The 22,863-nt window shown below is 42.0% G+C and overlaps 1 protein-coding gene across 1 annotated transcript in view; it reads left to right on the forward strand.

The window, feature by feature from the left end:
• LOC125466529 (protein polyglycylase TTLL10-like) overlaps positions 1–22,863 on the forward strand; it is a 104,132-nt gene that overhangs the window by 17,873 nt on the left and 63,396 nt on the right. Inside the window, exons 3-5 of the mRNA XM_059655595.1 lie at positions 10,427–10,583; positions 16,413–16,531; positions 18,500–18,620. Of these exons, the coding sequence (XP_059511578.1) occupies positions 10,427–10,583; positions 16,413–16,531; positions 18,500–18,620 (397 nt within the window). The remainder of the gene's footprint in view (positions 1–10,426; positions 10,584–16,412; positions 16,532–18,499; positions 18,621–22,863) is intronic.

Here is a 22,863-nt window from a genome sequence, read left to right on the forward strand (position 1 = left end):
TTGATGTAGTTCTAGATGGGGCAGCATAAATCTTTAAGCTGTTCGGTGAGAAGCGATGAGAGATAATGGGAACTGCAGATGCTAGAGAATCCGAGATAACGAAGTGTGGAGCTGGATGAACACAGCAGGCCAAGCAGCAAAGATGCTGCTTGGCCTGCTGTGTTCATCCAGCTCCACACTTTGTTATCTGGGTGAGGAGAGATGAATTGCCCCCCCTTGGTTTTTCAACCACTTGTTTGATCACAACAAGGTCAATTTGAAAAAGATCCCCCATAAATACCTTTCTTCCAGACTCAAATGAGCTGGTATTTCAAAACAAGCCAATTTAACTAGGCATTGTTGAGTTAACAAAAAGAATGAGTTTATTAATGACTAAATAAAAATAGTAACACAACGCATATGCAAAACAGTGTGGAAATAGGAGGCGAGTTAAAAAGATTTTAAAAAATGAATTAGTTCGTATGTGGAATGAACTGGCAGAGGAAGTACTGGATGCAGGTACGGTTACAATATTTAAAAGACATTTAGATAGGTAAATTAAGAGGAAAGATTTGGATGGATATGGGTCACATGCAGGCAAGCAGGACTCGTTTAGTTTGGCAACATAGTGGACATGGAATAGCTGGACTGAAGTTCTGTTTCCATGTTATATAACTGTATGACTCCTTATACAATGAGTCTTCCAATGGTTTACAAGAACAAATAAAGTAATGTTGTGGCCTGTATTGAATCGTACCACCAAGCATTGGCTTCTGGTGCTCTGATTCCTTTTGATAGTGATTGAATTCTAGCATTTAACGTGAGACAGAAATTATTCCCTTTGGTCTACCTGCAATGCAGGGGTACTTATAGCAGCTGTCCTCAAAGTTGTAGTCCTCACAGTACCCTTGTTCCCACGGCAGGACATCAGGCCAACAACACACGTACACACTGACTTGTGCTGCAGTCAATTTTTAACCTTGTTTCTTTATTTATTCCTGGGCAGGAGGTGTTTTTAGCCCCATTGCTATCTCTTCTTGTTAAGTTTTCCTGGCCTGAAACTTAGAGCTGCCCCTTCCCATGGGCTTCACATGCAATCACTGAATTTATATCCACAATGTTTCTTTTCTGCATTAATCTTTTTTTTTAAAAGAACACATTTCGGGATTAAAGGTATAGAATGACTATATGTACCGAAGGGTTCTGATCCATCATCACAATAGCAGGCTTTGTTGACCATAATTATTCCCAAGAGATGGTAGAAGAGAACATTCCTGGAACTCTACACATAGTTCCATGTAATCTGACATTGTGAGATAACTCTTTACACACTGGCTAGGTAGTTTCTTTCAAAATGAAGGTATAGTTAACCCACTTTACTCCACAATGTCATGTATGCTTCATCATCTCCTCGTACCTCTGACTTCTGATGCCTTCAGTTGATTGATTCATGTTCCAAATTCCAATCCCAGAAAGTAACAAAACAACATAATCTGCAGGTAACTGTATACCTTCATATGGGCAGTACTCTGGAGAAATGATAAATCTTCTTACCAAGAGATGATACCATAGCATTGACTTAACCATTACACTAAGTTGATGATCCATTGTAAAAGATGCTTGAACAAATCTGGAGGAATGTCTTCCAGAGTGACAGAGCTGCTGCTCTGAGGAGACAAATGCAGTAGGGGACAAACTAACCCAAATCTGGCTGACGATGAGAAATGATCATAGGGTAGATTGACTATGACCTGTGAAAGAAATGCTTCAAAACAGCTGATTGACATTTTCCTTGCTTTATGTTTTCTTATGTCCAAGGGAATTTTTAAGTGTTTGTCTGACTATAGGAATATTGCACTGAAAATCGAGTAATGAGAATAAAATTAACATGTCTGACACACTAAGTATAAAAAAGTACTGTAGGAATATCTCAACCGAAGTGGAATTGATGATTACAAAAATAGATTTATGTTAATGCTGAGCATGGAACAAGGTGAATGCTGGTGATATTGGATAAAAACAATTGGATTGTCATGTAGCTGCTTTTTAACCTGCTTTGTGTTTCTGCACCCAACTTCCGATTAAACCATCATGTGAAACGTGGAATGTGCCTGATGTGGAAGCCTTCCAATGCAGCATAGGATCAATGCTGGAGGCCAAACCCACCACCATTTAAACCATAAGACCAGAGGATATAGGAGCAGAATTCATTTACTTGGCTCATTGAGTCTGCTTCACCATTCAATCATGAGTGATAATGTTTCTCAAACCCCTTCTATCTTCTTCCTGTACCCATTGATTTCCTTACTAATCAATAACCTATCTATCTCTGTCTTAAATACACTCAATGACTTGGCCTCCACAGCCTTCTGCTGTGATGCATTTCACAGATTCACCACCCTCTGGCTGAAGAAATTCCTCCTCATCTCAGTCCTTTAATCTGAGGCTATGCCTTTGGGTCCTGGTCTCTGCTCCACATGGAAACATCTTCTCCACATCCACTCTATCCAGGCATTTCAGTATTCTGTAAACTTCAAGGATATGCACCCTCATCCTTCTAAACTCTATTGAGTACAGACCCAAAGTCTTCAACCATTCTTCAAATGACAAGCCCTTCATTCTTGGGATCATGCTTGTAAACTTCCCCTGGACATCCTCCACAGTTGGCACATCCTTCCTTGTATATAGCATCATACATTACAGAAACAGATCCTTCGGCACAACTCATCCGTGCCGACCAGTATTCTCAAACTGAACTAATCCTGCTTGCCATGTTTGGCACATATCCCTTTAAATCTTCTGTATTCATGTACCATATGTCTTTTAAATGTTGTAATTGTACCTGCCTGTACCACTTCCTCTGTATGGGGCCCAACATTGCTCACGATATTGGTCTGACCAAAGTGTTAAACAGCTTCAGCAGTACAGCTCTGCTCCTGTATTCTGACCCTATTGAACTGAATGCTAACATTGCACTTATGTTCCTAACTACCAACTAAACCTGCATGTTCACTTGAAGAGGAACTACAACTTTTAAAACCCTTTGTGCTTCAGATTTCTGATGCCTTTCCCTGTTTAGAAAATAACATATGCCTCTATTCTTCCTACCAATATACATAACCTTTACAGCAGTAACCACCACATTCTGGAGTTTATAGGCCTTCAATGCCAAGGTGCAAAAGAAAGTAAATGTGGAAGAGCAAGGATGGCACCCAGGTAGTTTGATGGGCTGAGTGGTCTTTATCATTTCATGCTTATTGTGACATGAGATTTCAATACCTACAGAAGGTACAAATATCATGATGCATGGATTATTTATTTCATTGGCATCAAACAGGAAGGGAAATTAAGGAATGACAAAGAACAATTTCCAGTGTGCAGATGGAACAGAGTCTATGGGTTAAACTGGGATGTGGATTCCTTTGTTTATCTGCTCCCTTTCCCATCGTCCCTCTTTCCATGAAAAACCATATTTTTTCCAGCGAAAGTCCAAACCGCTGCTCCAGCTGCTCTCCCTCACTGTCACCACCTGCTGGTGGAGGTCCTGGCGAACTGCTCAGCTCCCTTGCTCAGTGCCCGACCACCACCGTCGCCACCTGCTGCTGGAGATCCCATTACATGATTGTAACAGCATCGTGTTGAATGGCAGATCACATTTAATGGGCTGAATTGCCTATTCGTGCTCCTGTTTTCCACGTTTTTATATTTCTGTTGTGTAGTGAATTGGAGCTTTCAGAAATTAAGGTACTTTTCATCATCAACGTGTAGAATTTACTGTTGTGTAGCAATTGATGTGAATACAATTTCATTTTGATGAAGTCTTTTAAAAGAATTTAGTCACACATTATTTTAGACACACTTTATGTATGTATCAAGTATAGGGCTGCACTGAAGTTTGAAACAGTGCTTTGCAAGTTAGACTTTTTATAAAAAGGTGGAGTCTTTGAAAATGTACCAGAGAAGTAATCATACATGCATCATTTGTGCAATTTTAAGCTACTTTCTTTTGATCTTTCTTTGACCCTGTGTTTTCACCATACACATGAAAAAATTCCATATGAAACAGTAATTGTTGGTAATCACTCACTAATGTGTATAATTGGCCATCACTGATTTTGCGAGTGTGGTGGGTATAATTCCTCTAGGAGCCGCCTTGTGTGGGATATATGTTAATGTCACACATTGACAGAGACCGGTCCTTGACAAAAGGTAGATCCAGTTCCAGTGGCAAAGAAATCTCAATGACTGGGGATCTCCCTACTGCTGCAACCTACATTCACCATCTCAGCTGTTGCTATCCAATGAAAATCTTCTGTCTGAATCATCGTTAAGTATTTGTTTTGGATTTTGTTTTAGAATGAGTAATGTACTGTTGATGATAAAAACAGTATAATACTGACTGTACTTCAAAAGATCTTCATTGGCCTTGTAATGCACTGAATACATGAAAAGCACTATATGATTAGACCTTGCATTTCTTTAAACAGGTAAACTAATTGAATGTATAAGAATATTTCATGCATTCAAACATATATCCTGTTGCTTTTCTTTACTTAACCTTCTTTAGGGTAAGGAAGGGAATTTTGTTACCCTGGCTGATGTCCACAGGCATGTTTTGTGAATAGTCAGCAGACTCCAAAAGTGTGATCTGACGGTTTATTCAAATTGTGTAAGCTTCATGGATTTTGGCAGCATTTGTTCAATGGAATAAAATCGCTGAAGGTGCCCATTACTTGAAATAGTAAGTCTCTGAAAAGGATTTTTAGGAATTCCATCTGGGACTTCCAATGACTGTTTAAACACTGAAATCTATACAGTGAAAGATAATGGGAACTGCAGATGCTGGAGAATTCCAAGATAATAAAATGTGAGGCTGGATGAACACAGCAGGCCAAGCAGCATCTCAGGAGCACAAAAGCTGACGTTTCGGGCCTAGACCCTTCATCAGAGAGGGGGATGGGGAGAGGGAAATGGAATAAATAGGGAGAGAGGGGGAGGCGGACCAAAGATGGAGAGTAAAGAAGATAGGTGCAGAGAGTATAGGTGGGGAGGTAGGGAGGGGATAGGTCAGTCCAGGGAAGACGGACAGGTCAAGGAGGTGGGATGAGGTTAGTAGGTAGATGGGGATGTGGCTTGGGGTGGGAGGAAGGGATGGGTGAGAGGAAGAACCGGTTAGGGAGGCAGAGGCAGGTTGGACTGGTTTTGGGATGCAGTGGGTGGGGGGGAAGAGCTGGGCTGGTTGTGTGGTGCAGTGGGGGGAGGGGACAAACTGGGCTGATTTAGGGATGCAGTAGGGGAAGGGGAGATTTTGAAACTGGTGAAGTCCACATTGATACCATATGGCTGCAGGGTTCCCAAGCGGAATATGAGTTGCTGTTCCTGCAACCTTCGGGTGGCATCATTGTGGCAGTGCAGGAGGCCCATGATGGACATGTCATCTAGAGAATGGGACGGGGGAGTGGAAATGGTTTGCGACTGGGAGGTGCAGTTGTTTGTTGCGAACTGAGCGGAGGTGTTCTGCAAAGCAGTCCCCAAGCCTCCGCTTGGTTTCCCCAATGTAGAGGAAGCCGCACCGGGTACAGTGGATGCAGTATACCACATTGGCAGATGTGCAGGTGAACCTCTGCTTAATGTGGAATATCATCTTGGGGCCTGGGATAGTGGTGAGGGAGGAGGTGTGGGGGCAAGTGTAGCATTTCCTGCGGTTGCAGGGGAAGGTGCCGGGTGTGGTGGGCTTGGAGGGCAGTGTGGAGCGAACAAGGGAGTCACGGAGAAAGTGGTCTCTCCGGAAAGCAGACAGGGGTGGGGATGGAAAAATGTCTTGGGTGGTGGTCACCTCATATTCACCATGGACGTCCAGTCCCTGTACACCTGCATTCCGCATGGAGATGGCCTCAAGGCCCTCCGCTTCTTCCTGTCCCGCAGGCCCGACCAGTCCCCCTCCACCGACACTCTCATCCGCCTAGCTGAACTCGTCCTCACACTCAACAACTTCTCTTTTGACTCCTCCCACTTCCTACAGACTAAGGGGGTGGCCATGGGCACCCGCATGGGCCCCAGCTATGCCTGCCTCTTTGTAGGTTACGTGGAACAGTCCCTCTTCCGCACCTACACAGGCCCCAAACCCCACCTCTTCCTCCGGTACATTGATGACTGTATCGGCGCCGCCTCTTGCTCCCCAGAGGAGCTCAAACAGTTCATCAACTTCACCAACACCTTCCACCCCAACCTTCAGTTCACCTGGGCCATCTCAAGCACATCCCTCACCTTCCTGGACCTCTCAGTCTCCATCTCAGGCAACCAGCTTGTAACTGATGTCCATTTCAAGCCCACCGACTCCCACAGCTACCTAGAATACACCTCCTCCCACCCACCCTCCTGCAAAAATTCCATCCCCTATTCCCAATTCCTCCGCCTCCGCCGCATCTGCTCCCATGATAAGACACTCCACTCCCGCACATCCCAGATGTCCAAGTTCTTTAAGGACCACAACTTTCCCCCCACAGTGATCGAGAACGCCCTTGACCGCGTCTACCGCATTTCCCGCAACACATCCCTCACACCCTGCCCCCGCCACAACCGCCCAAAGAGGATCCCCCTCGTTCTCACACACCACCCCACCAACCTCCGGATACAACGCATCATCCTCCGACACTTCCGCCATTTACAATCCGACCCCACCACCCAAGACATTTTTCCATCCCCACCCCTGTCTGCTTTCCGGAGAGACCACTCTCTCCGTGACTCCCTTGTTCGCTCCACACTGCCCTCCAAGCCCACCACACCCGGCACCTTCCCCTGCAACCGCAGGAAATGCTACACTTGCCCCCACACCTCCTCCCTCACCCCTATCCCAGGCCCCAAGATGACATTCCACATTAAGCAGAGGTTCACCTGCACATCTGCCAATGTGGTATACTGCATCCACTGTACCCGGTGCGGCTTCCTCTACATTGGGGAAACCAAGCGGAGGCTTGGGGACTGCTTTGCAGAACACCTCCGCTCAGTTCGCAACAAACAACTGCACCTCCCAGTCTCAAACCATTTCCACTCCCCCTCCCATTCTCTAGATGACATGTCCATCATGGGCCTCCTGCACTGCCACAATGATGCCACCCGAAGGTTGCAGGAACAGCAACTCATATTCCGCCTGGGAACCCTGCAGCCATATGGTATCAATTATGACTTCACCAGTTTCAAAATCTCCCCTTCCCCAACTGCATCCCTAAATCAGCCCAGTTTGTCCCCTCCCCCCACTGCACCACACAACCAGCCCAGCTCTTCCCCCCCACCCACTGCATCCCAAAACCAGTCCAACCTGCCTCTGCCTCCCTAACCGGTTCTTCCTCTCACCCATCCCTTCCTCCCACCCCAAGCCGCACCCCCATCTACCTACTAACCTCATCCCACCTCCTTGACCTGTCCGTCTTCCCTGGACTGACCTATCCCCTCCGTACCTCCCCACCTATACTCTCTGCACCTATCTTCTTTACTCTCCATCTTCGGTCCGCCTCCCCCTCTCTCCCTATTTATTCCATTTCCCTCTCCCCATCCCCCTCTCTGATGAAGGGTCTAGGCCCGAAACGTCAGCTTTTGTGCTCCTGAGATGCTGCTTGGCCTGCTGTGTTCATCCAGCCTCACATTTTATTATTTTGAAATCTATACAGTCATGGCTTTTGATTTCAGTAGGGCCCCCTTGATTCTATTGTTATTTTATAACAACAGCTGCTGTGATCTTTGAGCTAGGCTCATTGATTTTAATATGTTGCTGCTCCTGTTTCTTTCATTAGTCCTCAAAATTTAGGCTGATGCCCACTTTTGGCATGTTGCGTCCTTGAGTTTGCTTTGTTGTGGCTCTGACTATTTAGCTTTTCTGGCAATGCTGTGGAAACAAGTTTATTTGTTTGGGTAACTTCTATCATTTAAGGAAACAAACTCTCATGATTTGTTGTGGAGTCGGTGGTGGTGTAATGACTAGTGGTTAGTTGGTAAATGCTGGCGGTAAGAAAGATATTATTTGGAACAGTAGCTTCAGAGTGGAGCCCTTTCAAAATACCTGTAAGGAACACACAGCACTTTACCATGGATTACAATTTCCACGGTTCGAGGGAAGTAGATTGCACGATCCCTGAGCTAACGCAGAGGTAAGTAGTTTCTTGATAAGCAAGATTTCAAAGGTCAGCATGAGTAGGCGAGAATATGATGTAGTTGGATCAGCCATGATCTTATTAAATGACACTGCATGTTGTCGGGGTTGAGAAGCCTGTTACTGCTCCTAATTTGAATGCTCACGTCAAATCAGGTTAGAACCAGCCCAATTACAATCTGACAGTTGAGAAGCCAAGTGTTCCTCCATGAGCTATTATTATTATCAGGGTGTCTGTAGAAAATAAGAACAGGAGTAAGCTATTTGGCTGTTTGGGCCTGCTCCACCATTCAAAAGGATCATGGCTGATCAACTAACTCAATACTCTGTTCCCACTTTCTCCCACATCCTTTGATCCCTTTAAACCTAAGATCTATCTCCAACTCCTTCTTGTAAACACTGGATGTTTTGGCTTTAGAATTCCACTCGATCACCACTCTCTAAGTGAAGACATTTCTTCTCATCTCAGTCCTAAATGGCCTATCTTGTATCCTTAGACTGTGACCTCTGATTCTGAATTCCTGAATCATTGAGAACGTTATTCCTGTGTTTACACTGTCTCTCCTGTTAGAAATTTATAGGTTTCTATGAGATTGCCCTCATTCTGCTAAACTCCAATGAATACAATCCTGACTAATTCTATCTCTCTCCATGCATCGGTACTGTCACCCCAGGAATCAGTTGGTAAAGCTTCATTGTACTCCCTCTGTAACCGGAACATCCTTCCTCTGATAAGAAGACGAAAACTGCGCACAATATTTCAGATACAATCTCAAAAAGAAAGGCCCTGATCAATTGCAGCAACTCATCCTGTACCCAAATGCTCTTACTTTGAGTACTGACACACTATATGCCTTCTTCACTGCTTGCTGCACCTGCCTGCTTACTTTCAGCAAGTGTTGAGCATGGACACCCAGCTTCATTGTGCCTCTCCCTTCCCATTCAGATAATAATCTGCCATCCTGTTTTGGCCACAAAAGTGGATAACTTCACGATCATCCACATTATATTCAATCTGCCATGTATTTAACTGCTGATTCAATTTGTTCAAATCACAGTGAAGCACCTCTGCATCCTCCAACCAGCTCTTCCATCTGTAAACATGGAGATATTACACTTAACTCCCTCATCTAGACCGTTAAATGTGGTAACTTTAGGACCAGTACAATATACAAAGATAAAGCCCACAAAGGGGTTTTAATTAAGGAGGTAAGGTGCAGGCCAGCAATAACCTAATTAAATGACTGAACATGTTAGAAGGACTGAATGCTTGTTCCTGCTCATATTTCTCCTGGACTGACAGAATTGGACAGTAACCAAGAGAAACAGTTACTTCAGACACTGAAAACAGTTATTTGCACCAAGATTAATCTTTCAAATGTTGGGTGGGGAGTTTGTTTCAGAATGAAGCATTTGCTTCTGGTATTAAGTTTTTTTTTCAGAACTCACCTCTGTTCAGGGGAAGCTGGGCCGAAAATATTCCCTAGCCGTATTCCCCAAGGAATCTGCAGTTGCCTAGGTTGGCAGGAATTCCCAATCCCTGATCTGCTGTGGAGCCCTTTTCCCACTGAATGCAGAGGACTATTTCCAAAGGTCTCCAACTGTCTTGGGAATGCTTTATTACATTAAAGACACAATGTAAATATATGTTGTTGTGGTGTCTTTTAACACCTGCTCAGCAGGCAGTCACTGCTTGGATGTCAAAGATGAGTCAGTAAGTGCTATTTAAATGACGCCCTGTCATTTGTACAGTAGAGCGTTAATTATACCATTAGCTACTGACCATGGAAAATACACTAGATAGTAGTGGTGTCAGATAATATGGAACTGGAGCCCAAGTCTGTGAGAGTCACTTTAATCCCACAGAACCATAGGGCTGCTTTCACATTAGAGAGAGGCGACCAATGGTGGTTTAACCTGATGGTCACCATGCCTGAGATAAGGGGTGAGGTTAAGAAGATGGGACCTTCATGAGGATTTAAAGTCCATAAGCTTCAACAGTTATGTCCACTCTTACCATGTCTTGTGAATAGTTACGTTTAATAAAGTGAATCAGCATTCCCTTCTGAGACTCACTGCATTGTTGAAATGGACAGAGCTTTATGTTCCTGCCTGCAGGCTGTCCAAGCCCTCCCTGCTCATTCGTTGTGAACAAGAATGTGGTTCATTGCTTAAGGATGATTTGGGCAAATATTGCAAAAGGCACTAATGAGTGAAAAATTGTGGAAATTCATTATTAACGTGGTCCTAATTTACCTTTTTACTCTTTATTTCTCTGAATTGCCTCCTGGTAAACGTTAGGGCCTTCCAATACACAGTCGGAGGCAACAGAAAGTGGAAAGCAAACTGGCAGTGCTAATCAGAAAACAGGAGACAAGCCCATTAATGGCAAGAAACAAGAAGAGAGTAAAGAACAAGGCCCCTTTTATTACATTGGAGGCACAAATGGAGTTGCACTGTATGTATCAAAATAGAGTTTTATTATACTTTGAAACACTGATCAACAAACCCTGGACTGATGAATAGATTGACTATAGTATGTTGTTCAATAGATATCAATTCATCTGATTTCAACTTTTTATCTTTCTTTTAACAAACCAACCTCTATAGTGCATTTATTTTATAGTAGGCTGGATCGTATGTCTGTAACTTGAGTAGAATCTAGTTTTGTCCTCATATGCCAACATAGTTTAAGGTCAGAAATTATACGAGCTTTCCGAGTCTTACTCCTTCTTCCTCTCTCGCTAACACCTGAAGAAGGAGTAAGACTCTGAAAGCTTGTGTTTTCAAATAAACCTGTTGGACTCTAACCTGATGTTGTGTGCTTTCTGACCTCATCCATCCCAACCCAACACCGGCACCTCCACATCAATGCAGGTTAAGCGGGCTTAGTATATGGAGCAGAATTTTCATTAATATTATAACAAGTTCAAGGTCCATATCTCTAGCAGTTCATCTCTCTCCCTGAAGCACACTTCTCACAAGGTAGGCTGGATATTCCCCATGTTGTAGATGACATGCTTGAGTATGGCAACAATTCTAATCATCAAAGGAACAGAATAAATATATGAACATATTTAAAGCCTGAATTTTTGCCACGGATGCACAGAGTTGAGACATTTCCCAGCTCCATGAACTTGACCCTGGAATAAGTGGCTCAAAAATTGGGAGTCAGACCAAAAGAGGTCAGAATGAGTATGGCAACTGCTGAAGGAAGAGGCAGGTAGTGCAGATAGTACAATTTTCAAGTTTTTTTATTCATTAACGGGATGAAGGCATCACTGGCCAGACAGCATTTATTGTCCATCCCTAATTGCACAGAGGGCAGTTCAGAATCAACCACAATGCTCTGTGTCTGTAGTCACATTTAGATTAGATTAGATTAGATTAGATTACCTCCAGTGTGGAAACAGGCCCTTCAGCCCAACAAGTCCACACCGCCCCTTGAAGCATCCCACCCAAACCCATCCCCCTATAACCCACACACCCCTGAACACTACGGGCAATTTAGCATGGCCAATCCACCTAGCATGCACATCTTTGGACTGTGGGAAGAAACCGGAGCACCCGGAGAAAATCCACGCAGACACGGGGAGAATGTGCAAACTCCACACAGGCAGTCGCCCGAGGGTGGAATTGAACCCGAGTCCCTGGTGCTGTGAGGCTGCAGTGCTAACCACTGAGCCACCGTGCTGCCCTTATAGGCCAGACCAGGTAAGGATGGCAGTTTCCTTCCCTCAAGGTCATTAGTGAACTAATAGGTTTATTTTTACAACAATCAGCAATGGATTCTTGGCCTTCATTAGATCCTTAATTCCAGATATTTTTATTGAATTCAGATTTCACCATCTGCCGTGGCAGGATTCAAACCTAGTTCCCCAGACCGTTATCTGGGTCTCTGGATTAACAGTTCAGTGATTATACCACTAGGCCATCACCTCCCCACTTTAAAAGAAGCAATCAAATAGTTAACATCTCTCCACCCTTCGCATCCCACACCCTCATACATAGTCCCCATGACTCATTTATGCCATCCTATTCTATCTAATATCCCATATCAACTGCTCAGCTCTCTGTGGTCCATTTTTTAGCTCCATGACACCTTGGTGCCAACTCTTGTCAGTCCATGTCTGCGGTCCCCACCCTTTACTCTGACACTTACCATGCCCACTCACACAGTATTCAATATGGCGAGACCTCAGGACTCATGCAGATGTGAAAATAAAGCTATCAGTGTTTATTACAGATGTCATAATATTGAAAAATACACATAACAATTGCCGTTTATATTACTCCAACTAGATAATATCTTAAAGCAATAAGCATTTGATTCAAGTACATAATCTTTTGTAATAGCAAGCTTTGGAATGTATTGTCCCACTTCAAAATATCTTTAACCACTTAAAACTGTCAATCAAATTGCAAAATGACAGGTACTTCACTGTGATAATGGATGGTTGTGAAATCAGTCATGAAGCACTTGTCCACTAATGGAAGCCTTCAGATTATATCAGAGGTATGGCTTCTGATTTCTGGGCATGTGTACTATTTTCACAATGGAGAGCCTCTTTGCCATGGTGAAACCCATGTTGTATTTGTTCATTGAAACTCAAACAGCGAGTCTAGAATTATTGTAATGTTCACTATTGGATCTAGAGTATGAGTCAGTTTTTATCAAATATTCTTGGTATAAATTTGATATGTAGAATGCAATTGAATATCATTACCTTCACTGTGGCTTCCTTGAAGCTAGAGATCCCATATTTGTAGAAATTCACAAATACCTTCATCCTTATTGTCATATCTAATACCAGGTCAATTGAACAAGTTGCTCTGGTGGTACTGATGTTGAATGCCAGTACAGGTGCACTGAGGGAGTGTTGAACTATGGAGGGAGCCACTTTAGATGAAACCTTAAACGCAGGCCTCATCAGACCTCTGAGGGGAAGGTATAAATTAACACTATTTTGAAAAAAAGAAAAGGTGTTACCTCTACAATCTTGGCCAAAATCTATCCTTTAACCAGCACCATCAGACTGATTTTCTGATTATTAACACATTGTTATTTGTAGGAACTTGTTCTGGACATGTTAATTGCCGCATTTCTGACATTACACCAGAAAAAGTAGTTCAGTGGCTGGAGAAAACCTTGGATTGTCCTGATGCTGTGAAAAGTGGTACACAAATTGAAATCATTTTATTATTCATCATTAGCAATATCTTGAGTGCTGAGTATTTTAGCAGAAAGGTTGTAGAAATGCAACTAGTGTATTAACTTTTATGGTGTACTAACTTGTATAATGTGAAAGTATAACTAGCTGGTCGACCAGAAATTGTTGGTTCCTGTCAATTGTTATGAATAGGAGAACTTTCAACCTCTGAAATAATTTTCTCCTTCCCTGTTGCTCAAACTCTCATACCATTCATACTAGACATTACTGTTGCTCAATAACATGGAGGGGTAGGTGCATAAAAACAGTATATAAAGTCATTCTTCTGAAACATACGTAAGAAGTACAATGATATTTAACATAGAGTTGTTAATTGACTTAGTTTAATGGACCCACACTTCCCTCAGTTATTGAGGGTGTGTTAAATATGAAGATACACGTTAGGAGCAGAAGTAGACCGTGTGACCCCTTTAGCCTGCTCTGTCATTCAATAAAATTATAGATTATTTCTGCTTATTATATTTGTTTTTTGAATTCCGCTTCTGCATCAAACCCCAAAAACCTTTGATTCCTTTGCCTAGTACTATATGATTACAATGAATGTAACTTACCTGATTCTCTGCATGGGTTCTTAGATAAGGACAGAGGCTTATGATCCACAGTACCTGCAATGTGCAGCAGCATTTCTAGCCAAGAGTATGAGAAATGCAAAGCCATAGAAAATAGAGGCAAGAGCATGCCATTCAGCCCATTGAGCGTGCTCCACCATTCAACATGGCCATGAGTGAGCCTCGATTTCAGTACTATGTTCCAGCTCTCATCCCATACCCTTAATATCCTTATTGTCTCAAAATCTGATTCTTTCTTAAGTATATTTGGTGAGATTGCCTCCACAGTTTTTTGTGGCAAATAATTCTACACATTCAGCACCCTCTGAATGAAGAAATTTCTCATCATCTCAGTTTGAAATGGCCTGCTGTGTATCTTGAGCTGCCAACCCATCCGTCCTGGTCAGAACAGTCATCATCCTCGAACCCACTCTGTCCTGTCCTGTCAGAACTTTATGTTTTTCAATGAGATCCCCTTCCACTCTTCTGAACTCCAGTGAACATTGCCCCTCTTTTTTTCACTTTTAATATTAAAAGGACCCAGCCATTCGGGCCATCAGGAGTGTTCTGGTTTGGCGTGAGAACCAACAGTCATGGGGCCCAGTTCAGATCCTGCAAAGAAGGGACTCGGAAGAACAGGCAATGGACTAGTATCCAGGATTCCTGATAAAGAACGATCACCCAGAATACAGAAGAGGAGATAGTGATACAGAAGAGCAGAGATCACTGGGAGGAAATCACTGGCAGAGAGGCCAGGAAGAGTGCCCAGGCAGCTAGGTGATCTGTGTGCTGGCTGCATATAGGTAGGGCTGAGAGAAGCTCTGAGGAGCTCAGGACGGACTGCAAGTTCACCAGTGAATCAGTTAAAGTCTTAAAAGACTAGATGAAACCAGCAAGTGGTGAACAGATGTTCAGACACTCCATTTTAGAGCAGCGTTGGAGAGAATTCAGAAGTAAAATCCTTGAGTGTGAAGAGCAGAAATTCTTCAGATGGAAAACTGAGTATTAACAAGATTGATGTACTCACAGTGATTACTGAGGTCTGAGTGGGCTGCTAACAAATGCATAATTTTGGCCTGGATCATATCTGCCATTTAATCTGCAGGGTACAGGGTTTGATCACCATTTACTTAATAGTTCACACTTACCTCATGCTAATTTTGGATTTCGGAGTATAAGATTGATATTATAAGCTATTTTACTTTTTTTATTTTGTATAATAAAGTTTACGATTGGTTATTCAAACCTGTAGAATCATGTGACTTTATTCTATTAGTAAAGAAGTTCATGTACTTTAAACAAAAAGTTACTGATTCATAACTGCATTATCACCAAGCTTGGGGCTCTTGTCTGGAAACGTAACAGATGCACTGGTGGAAATTGTGGAGTTTCCGTCTGCAATCTTACAATCTTCCTTAGGTTCAGAGTTGGTGCCGGAGGATTGTTGTATTGCAAATGTTGACACCGTTTTAAAAAGGGGGAGAGGATAAACCCAGCAATTACAGTAATGTAAGCTGTACATCGATGCTAGGTGTAGTGATTGTAACTATGTCAGCCAGGTGTACCTCATAGAACATGGGTTCATTGATTGGTTAATCTGGTTCAACGAAAACCAGAGTGTCAGACATCCTGTTCACTCTGACAGCTGGCTCTAAGGGAGCTGGACCAGTGTTAAGGATTTCCCGCGTTAAATAATGGGTGACCTGATGACGGGATAGCAGTGTTTATGGAGTTATTTCAGTGGCTAAAGTTTCTGAAAGCATATTCCATGTCAAAATTGAGAGGGTACAAGTAAATTCAGTAGTAACCGTCAAAAGGGCATTAGGAAAGTACAATCTTTACAAGGCTGTGTGGAACGAATAAAGGTAGGAAACTAATTGAATAGCTCTTTCAGAGCGCTAGTATAAGCAATGTTGACAGAATGGCCTCTTACCTTACTGTATGATTCTAAGATTCTATGAACACTTCAGACGATAAGCATTCAAGTTAATTTGAGCTTAAGAATGTTTTTAACCAAGCAGACTTCTCGCAAATTCAGCCAGAAAATTAGAGAAATCAGTTCTCGACTTTTTCAGGCCTACTTCCTAAATATCAGGAAGGTGTCATTATATAAGTTTCAACTGCCTTTCTACCTCACTTGTTGCTTACCTGGTGGAAAAGACAGTTGCAGGCCTGTAAAAGGATTACATTTAAACTAAATATGGAAAATGTAATCATGATAAAAGCTTTGCAAAGCCACATGCACATGCATCAAAAATCAGAAAGCTCATGAGTAACTTTAATCTTCAGTCTTATGTAGGTGGTGAACCAAGCAGTGGGACAAATTTGATCAATAATATGACTTGAAACTTAGTAGCTTTTAGCAGTTGAATGGATGTAGTACAAAAACAGAGCTTGGGGATGAGAGGGGGATTTGAAGGGGTACAAGGAGAATGGGATTTTTGGTTAATCTCTTACCTACTTAAAAAGTTAGCTACAGAAACACTACATTTTGTCATTTTTACACAGTATTGTCAGCTTCTGTGAAAGCAAGGGATGGAATCGAATATTGGACAATACCCGACAAGACTACCTATTGAAATGGACTGATGCTAACAGACCGTCCGACCACCAATGCTTTCACGAAGGTAAAAGGGGGTGCCAAGGTAGCCCAGATCCATAGCTGTCATAATTATAATATAAGTAAGTCATCCCGTACAAAGGCCTTAGGACTTCAGTAATGTAATAGTATGTGTTTGATTTGGCTGGAGTGAACTGGGAACTGAGTTTTGAGGGAAATACAGTTGAAAAGAGGAACAATGGCAACTATTTAGAGGAAATACACACAATGAGTATCACTAGACAAAAAAAAAGTACTAGTGAAACTAATGGGGCTAAGGGCAGATAAATCCCTTGAACCTGATGGTTTGCATCTAGGATTTTAAAGGAAGCGACTATGGAGATAAGTGTTGCAGTGGTTGTGATCTTCTGAGAATCATTAGATTCTGGAAAAGTTCCAGAGAGATGGGAAATTGATAATGTGACCCTTTTAATCAAAATAGGAGGGAGACAATATCAGGTAGCTATTGGACAATTAATTTAATATCTGTCATTGGGAAAAGATTAAACATGTCATTACAAAGGATTTATTTGAAATCATAAGTGTTCGTAGTGTTGCTCCTTCGTCCAGTGAAGTGAAGTGCACAGGCACAGAATTCCCTCCATTTCACCTGGCGAAGGAGCAGTGCTATGAAAGCTTGTGATTTTAAATAAACCTGTTGAACTATTCCTTGGTGTCGTGTGACTTCTGTCTTTGTCCACCCCAGTCCAACAGTGGTGCTCCAAATCACTACAAAGGATTTACAGAGCATTTAGAAATAGCTAATATGGCCAAACAGAGTCAACATGACTCCATGAAGGGGAAAGCTTGCCTGACAAATTTATTAGATAACAGGGAACCAAAGTGTTCGAAGTGACCTTCAATGAGGAACTGCACATAAGGCTACTTAATACAGTAGGACAGCATGGTGTCTCGGGTAGTATATGAGCATGATAGAGGATTGAATAACTAATCGAAGACAGAGGGTGTAAGTTTAAGGTGAGGAGCAAATCGTTTAGAGAAGCTATGTGAAAAATAATTTTAACCCAGAGGGTGGTTGAAATGTGAAATGTGCTCCCAGAAAAGCTGGAGGAGACAAGTCCTCTCACAATATTTGAGACACATCTGGATGCGCACTTAAAATGCCTGAGCATAATATGCAACAGAAAGTACGGGTAAATAGGATTAGCGTAGTTTGGGGTTTGTCGGTTAGCATAGGTATGGTGGGCTAAATGCCTTGTTTCTATGCTGTATGTCTCTTTGAAAGGGTTGGAACAAAGGGGGCATTTTTCGAATGGCAACCCGTGACTAATGGAGTACCATAGGGTCCGGTGCTATGGCTGGAATTGTTTATAACATGCTAAAGACTTGGATGATGAAAGTATTATCACCACATTTGCGGATGACACGAAAATAGGTGGGAATGCAAGTAGTAAGGATGATATAAGGAATCTACTGAAGGATATAAACAGTTTGAGTGAGTAAGTGAAGACTTGAAAGATGGTATATAATAAGGGAAAATGTGAGGTTATGCAGTTTGACAGGACGAATAGAAGAGTTGAATATGATTAAAATTATGAAAAGGAGACAAAGATTTGGATCTAAGAAGGATCAGGGAAAAACAAAGGTAGAAAGCATTGTGGATAGAATTCTAGACGGGAGCCTAGGTGTTAAAGAGATTTAAACACAGGAGGAACATTTCATTTAAAGGCATTGGAGTGTAACAGTGAGAATTGAAGTGATAGACAAAATTAACATGATGTAGATAGGCTCTACACAGTAAATGTTTTAATAATGTTGATTCTATGATTACCTGACACATGAGTTACAAGTAAAAATGACACTGGTATGTCAGAAGGCCGTGGGTATATTAGGTTGATACTATGTGAAATTTCTGTAATATTACGGCAAGTAGATGTGGACATAAAAACCAAATATATTAACAAGTTTAGAGGATTGGTGTCATATCATTGAAATTGGATAATATTTAGGTCTTTGATTTCTGTCATTTTAAAAGGTAAACAGATGTTAAACCAGATCCCAAACAATAAGGTTCTAACCAACAAGTTTGGCCTCTGCTCTTCCCTCAAGGACAATGAACGCATAATGAATAAGTATGGCAGGATCATGTTTTCAAAGTAAGTGCACTTGGAGCTTGCATTTTCTTATAAGACTTTGTTTTTTGACGTTTTGATTGAAATTATGTTATAATTTTTGGGCAATTGATTCTTTCCCACCATATTTTGGTAAATATATTTCAAAACAATAATTATAGCTCATTGATGCTGATTTTAATTAGCCATCCTGTTTTGATAAATCACTCACGATTAAGCTACAAATTAGCTTGAGCTATTTATGTTTAATGAACACTTGACATTTTCTTGAATATATTGAAGTAAACTACAACAATACCATGCTTCTTATCAAAATGAAGCTCTTGCCCATGTTGTGCCCTTGTTCAAGAGGGGCAATAGGGATGACCCAGGTAATTATAGACCTGTGAGCCTTATGTCTGTTGTAGGAAAAGTTTTGGAAAGGATTATAAGAGATAGGATTTATAATCATCTAGCAAGCAACACTTTGATTGGAGACAGTCAGCATGGATTCGTCAAGGGCAGGTTGTGTCTCACAAACCTCATTGTGTTTTTTGAGTAGGTGACCAAGCATGTGATGAGGGAAGGGCAGTTGACGTGGTGTACATGGACTTGGGTAAAGCCTTTGATAAGGTTCCACATGATAGGCTATTGGAGAAAATACAGAGGCACGGGATTAAGGGAGATTTAGCAGTTTGGATTAGAAACTGGCTTTCTGTAAGAAGGCAATGAGTGGTGGTTGATGGAAAATATTCAGCTTGGAGTCAGGTCACTAGTGGTGTGCCTCAAGGATCTGTTTTGGGACCACTGCTGTTTGTCATTTTTATAAATGACTTGGACGCAGGCATAGGTGGCTGGGTTCTTAAGTTTGCAGATGACACTAAAGTCAGTGGAGTGGTGGAAGAATGTTGCAGATTGCAGGGAGATTTGGATAAACTGCAGAATTGGGTTGAAACATGGCAAATGGAGTTCAATACAGATAAATGTGAGGTGATCCACTTTGGGAAGAATAATAGGAAGGCAGAATACTAGGTCAATAGAAAGATTCTTAGTAGTGTGGATGTGCAGAGGGATCTTGGTGTCCATGTACATAGATCCTTGAAAGTTGCCGCCCAGGTTGACAGTGCTGTTAAGAAAGCTTACGGTGTGTTAGGTTTTATTGGTAGAGGGATTGAGTTCCGGAGCTGTGATGTCATGCTGCAACTGTACAAATGCTAGTGCGGCCTCATTTGGAATATTGCGTGCAGTTCTGGTCGCCCCATTACAGGAAGGATGTGGAAGCATTGGAAAAGGTGCAGAGGAGATTTACCAGGATGTTGCCTGGTCTGGAGCGCAGGCCCTAAGAAGAAAGGCTGAGGGACTTGGGTCTGTTCTCATTGGAGAGAAGGAGGCTAAGAAGGGATTTAATAGAGACATACAAGATGATAGAGGATTAGAGAGGGTGGCAGTGAGAGTCTTTTTCTGAGGATGATGACTTCAGCTTATACAAGGGGGCATAGCTACAAATTGAGGGGTGATAGATTTAAGACAGATGTCAGAGTCAGGTTCTTTATTCAGATAGTGGTCAGGGCGTGGAACGCCCTGCCTGCCAACGTAGTTAACTCAGCCACATTAGGGGCATTTAAACAGTCCTTGGTTAAGCATATGGATGATGATGAGATAGTGTAGGGAGAGAGGCTTAGATTAGTTCACAGGTCGGCGCGACATCGAGGGCTGAAGGTCCTATTCTGCGCTGTATTGTTCTATGTTCTATGTTCGCTGTGAGCTCACTAGATTTTAGTTCAACTCAAGTGGAAGCTTGTACATGGAACATAATGAAATGAGATTGCCTCTTAGTTTCCTGTCTCCTGTGCCCATCCATATGAAATGTCATCACTGATGTTGACTCAAAACTGCCCGGTGAGTTTCAGTTTCTTTTAATGAGTTGCAAAATAAGCCCCTATTATGTAAGTGATTGTCATAAACATTGCAGTTTTATACATTTTCTTGTCTCATCCTTTCTGCAATTGTTATGTTTCGTGCTTTTCTTCAATCAACATATTTTAATATTTCTGCTCAAATCAATTAAGTTCCACAACTCCTTTGCATTTCCCAGGAAGATGGTTTCGACTGCAGTTGCTGTCAGCATCTCCCCTAGTGAGACTTCTTTAGTAATCCTGCGTGTTCCTTTAAAAAAACATGGTAACAAATGGTTGATAGGTTGGCACTTTCAGAAGAAAAGGTGAAGAAGAGAAGTCTTTCTGAGGATAATGTTAGAAAATAATTGGTAGTGGCAGGTAACATTTGTGCCAAACAATGTCTGTCTCAAATAAGACAGAATTTAGCCAGTTCACCTTGATTTTCAAGGTATTGTCATCACTAAATCCCATAACATTAGCATCCTGGGGGTTAGCATTGGCCAGAAACTTAACTGAAGCAGCCAGATAAAAATAGTGGCAGCAGTGCATTCTATCTACAAGATGCAGTGTAGCAACTCACTAAGACTCTTTTGACAGTGTATTTGAGTCCCATGTTCTTCTTCAACCTTTGTAAGTAGGGCAGGGACAAAACTGTTGCTGCCTGGGGCCTTGGCTCCACTTTGGCCTGAGTGCCACAAGTCCCCTAGAGCTCTGAGCCCTCGTTACTGAACCCTGCTGCACCTCCACTCCCTCTGTCTCTGGTCCTCTAAGTCTTCCTACAACCCACACACCATCGTGACCACAAACTATATCACTGATCCTTCACTGTCTCTGGATAATACTGGAACTCTGTTCCTAACAGCACTGTCGGGCTACCCATATCAATGGATTGGACTCTTTCAAGAAAGCAGCTCACTAACATCTTCCTAAGGGCAATGTGAGGTAGACAATAAGTACTAGCCTAGCCAGTGATGCTCACATCCATAAAGGTATAGGAGAGAATCTTTTCTGTAGATCAACTGATGAAATGATGCAAATAATGCTATTCATAAGGTAATAATGAATACTTTGGTCTCTAGTTAAAATGTAAGACTGAAAGTTGTCAGTAAAAATATGGACAGGAATAATCAATGGTCCGGGTAGGTTGTCTTATTATTCGATAAGGTATATCAAAGTTTATTGCAGAAAATAAAGTTTGGGGTATTGGGGGATAACATATTGACATGGATAAAAGATCGGCCTGCTAACAAGAAGCAGAGAGTAGGAGTAAATGAGTCTTTTTCAGGCTGGCAGGATGTCATGAGTGGTGTGCCACTGTGATCTGTGCTGCAGCTCGTTAAAATTTAGATAATGATTTGGATGAAGGAATTGGAGGTTTGGGAGTTAAATTTATTGATGACGCAAAGGAAGGTCAGAAAATAAGACGTGAAGAGGACACAAGGAGGCTACAAAGGGATAAAGATAGGTTGAATTAGTTGACACAGATCTGATAGAGGGAATACCATGTGGAAATGTGTGAAATTGCCCATTTTGGCCCAAAGACTGAAAAAAAGTAATTTTCTAAATAGTGAGAAGTTGCAGAGCTCTGAAATGTAGAGAGCCCTGGGTGTCCTAGTGCATGAATCACAGAAGTATGAAGGTAACACAAGTAATCAGAAAGCTAATAGAAAGCTATGGTTCCTTGTGAGGGAATTGAATGCAAGGGTAGGGAGGCTATGCTTCAATTATACAGGACAATAATGATGGTGCGTCTGGCCTCCGTACTGATCACTATGCTTACTGAAGGACCCAATTATTGGTCCCTCCCCCAAGAGGAATCCTTTCTTCCTATTTACTCTGTCTATTCCCGTCATAATTTTACACATCTCAATCATGTTCCCTCTCAGTCTGCTTTGTTCCAAGGAAAACAACCCCAATCTATTCAATCTCTCTTCATAATTGAATCTCTCCAGCCAAGACATTATCCTGGTAAATCTCCTCTACACTCTCTAGTGCAGTCTCATCCCTCCTACAGTGTAGATTCCAGAACTGCACAGAATACTCTAATTATGGCCTAACCAACATCTTACAGTTCCAGCGTAACCTCCTTGCTTTTAAACTCTATGCTTGGCTAATAACGGCAAAAGTATCCAGTATGCCTTCTGTGAGAATTTTTCTCTCAATGAGGAAAGCCCTATAGCTGTAATGTTGGTTGTAGTGTGACAATCTATTACTTAAAGTTTCACTTTTCAAGAGTTCATCTAAAATGTTAAGCAAAGAATTGGCCAGGTCAGGGAGAGTAAATTGGATACTGTTCCTTTTTGGTTCCGATTATCTTCTTGAAATAAAGGGGGTAGCTATGGTTATGTGAGAGTAAACTAGAGATTTTCACTTCCTAACATCAACAATAA

Source organism: Stegostoma tigrinum, chromosome 28 (assembly GCF_030684315.1).
Source record: "Stegostoma tigrinum isolate sSteTig4 chromosome 28, sSteTig4.hap1, whole genome shotgun sequence".
Taxonomy (NCBI): domain Eukaryota; kingdom Metazoa; phylum Chordata; class Chondrichthyes; order Orectolobiformes; family Stegostomatidae; genus Stegostoma; species Stegostoma tigrinum.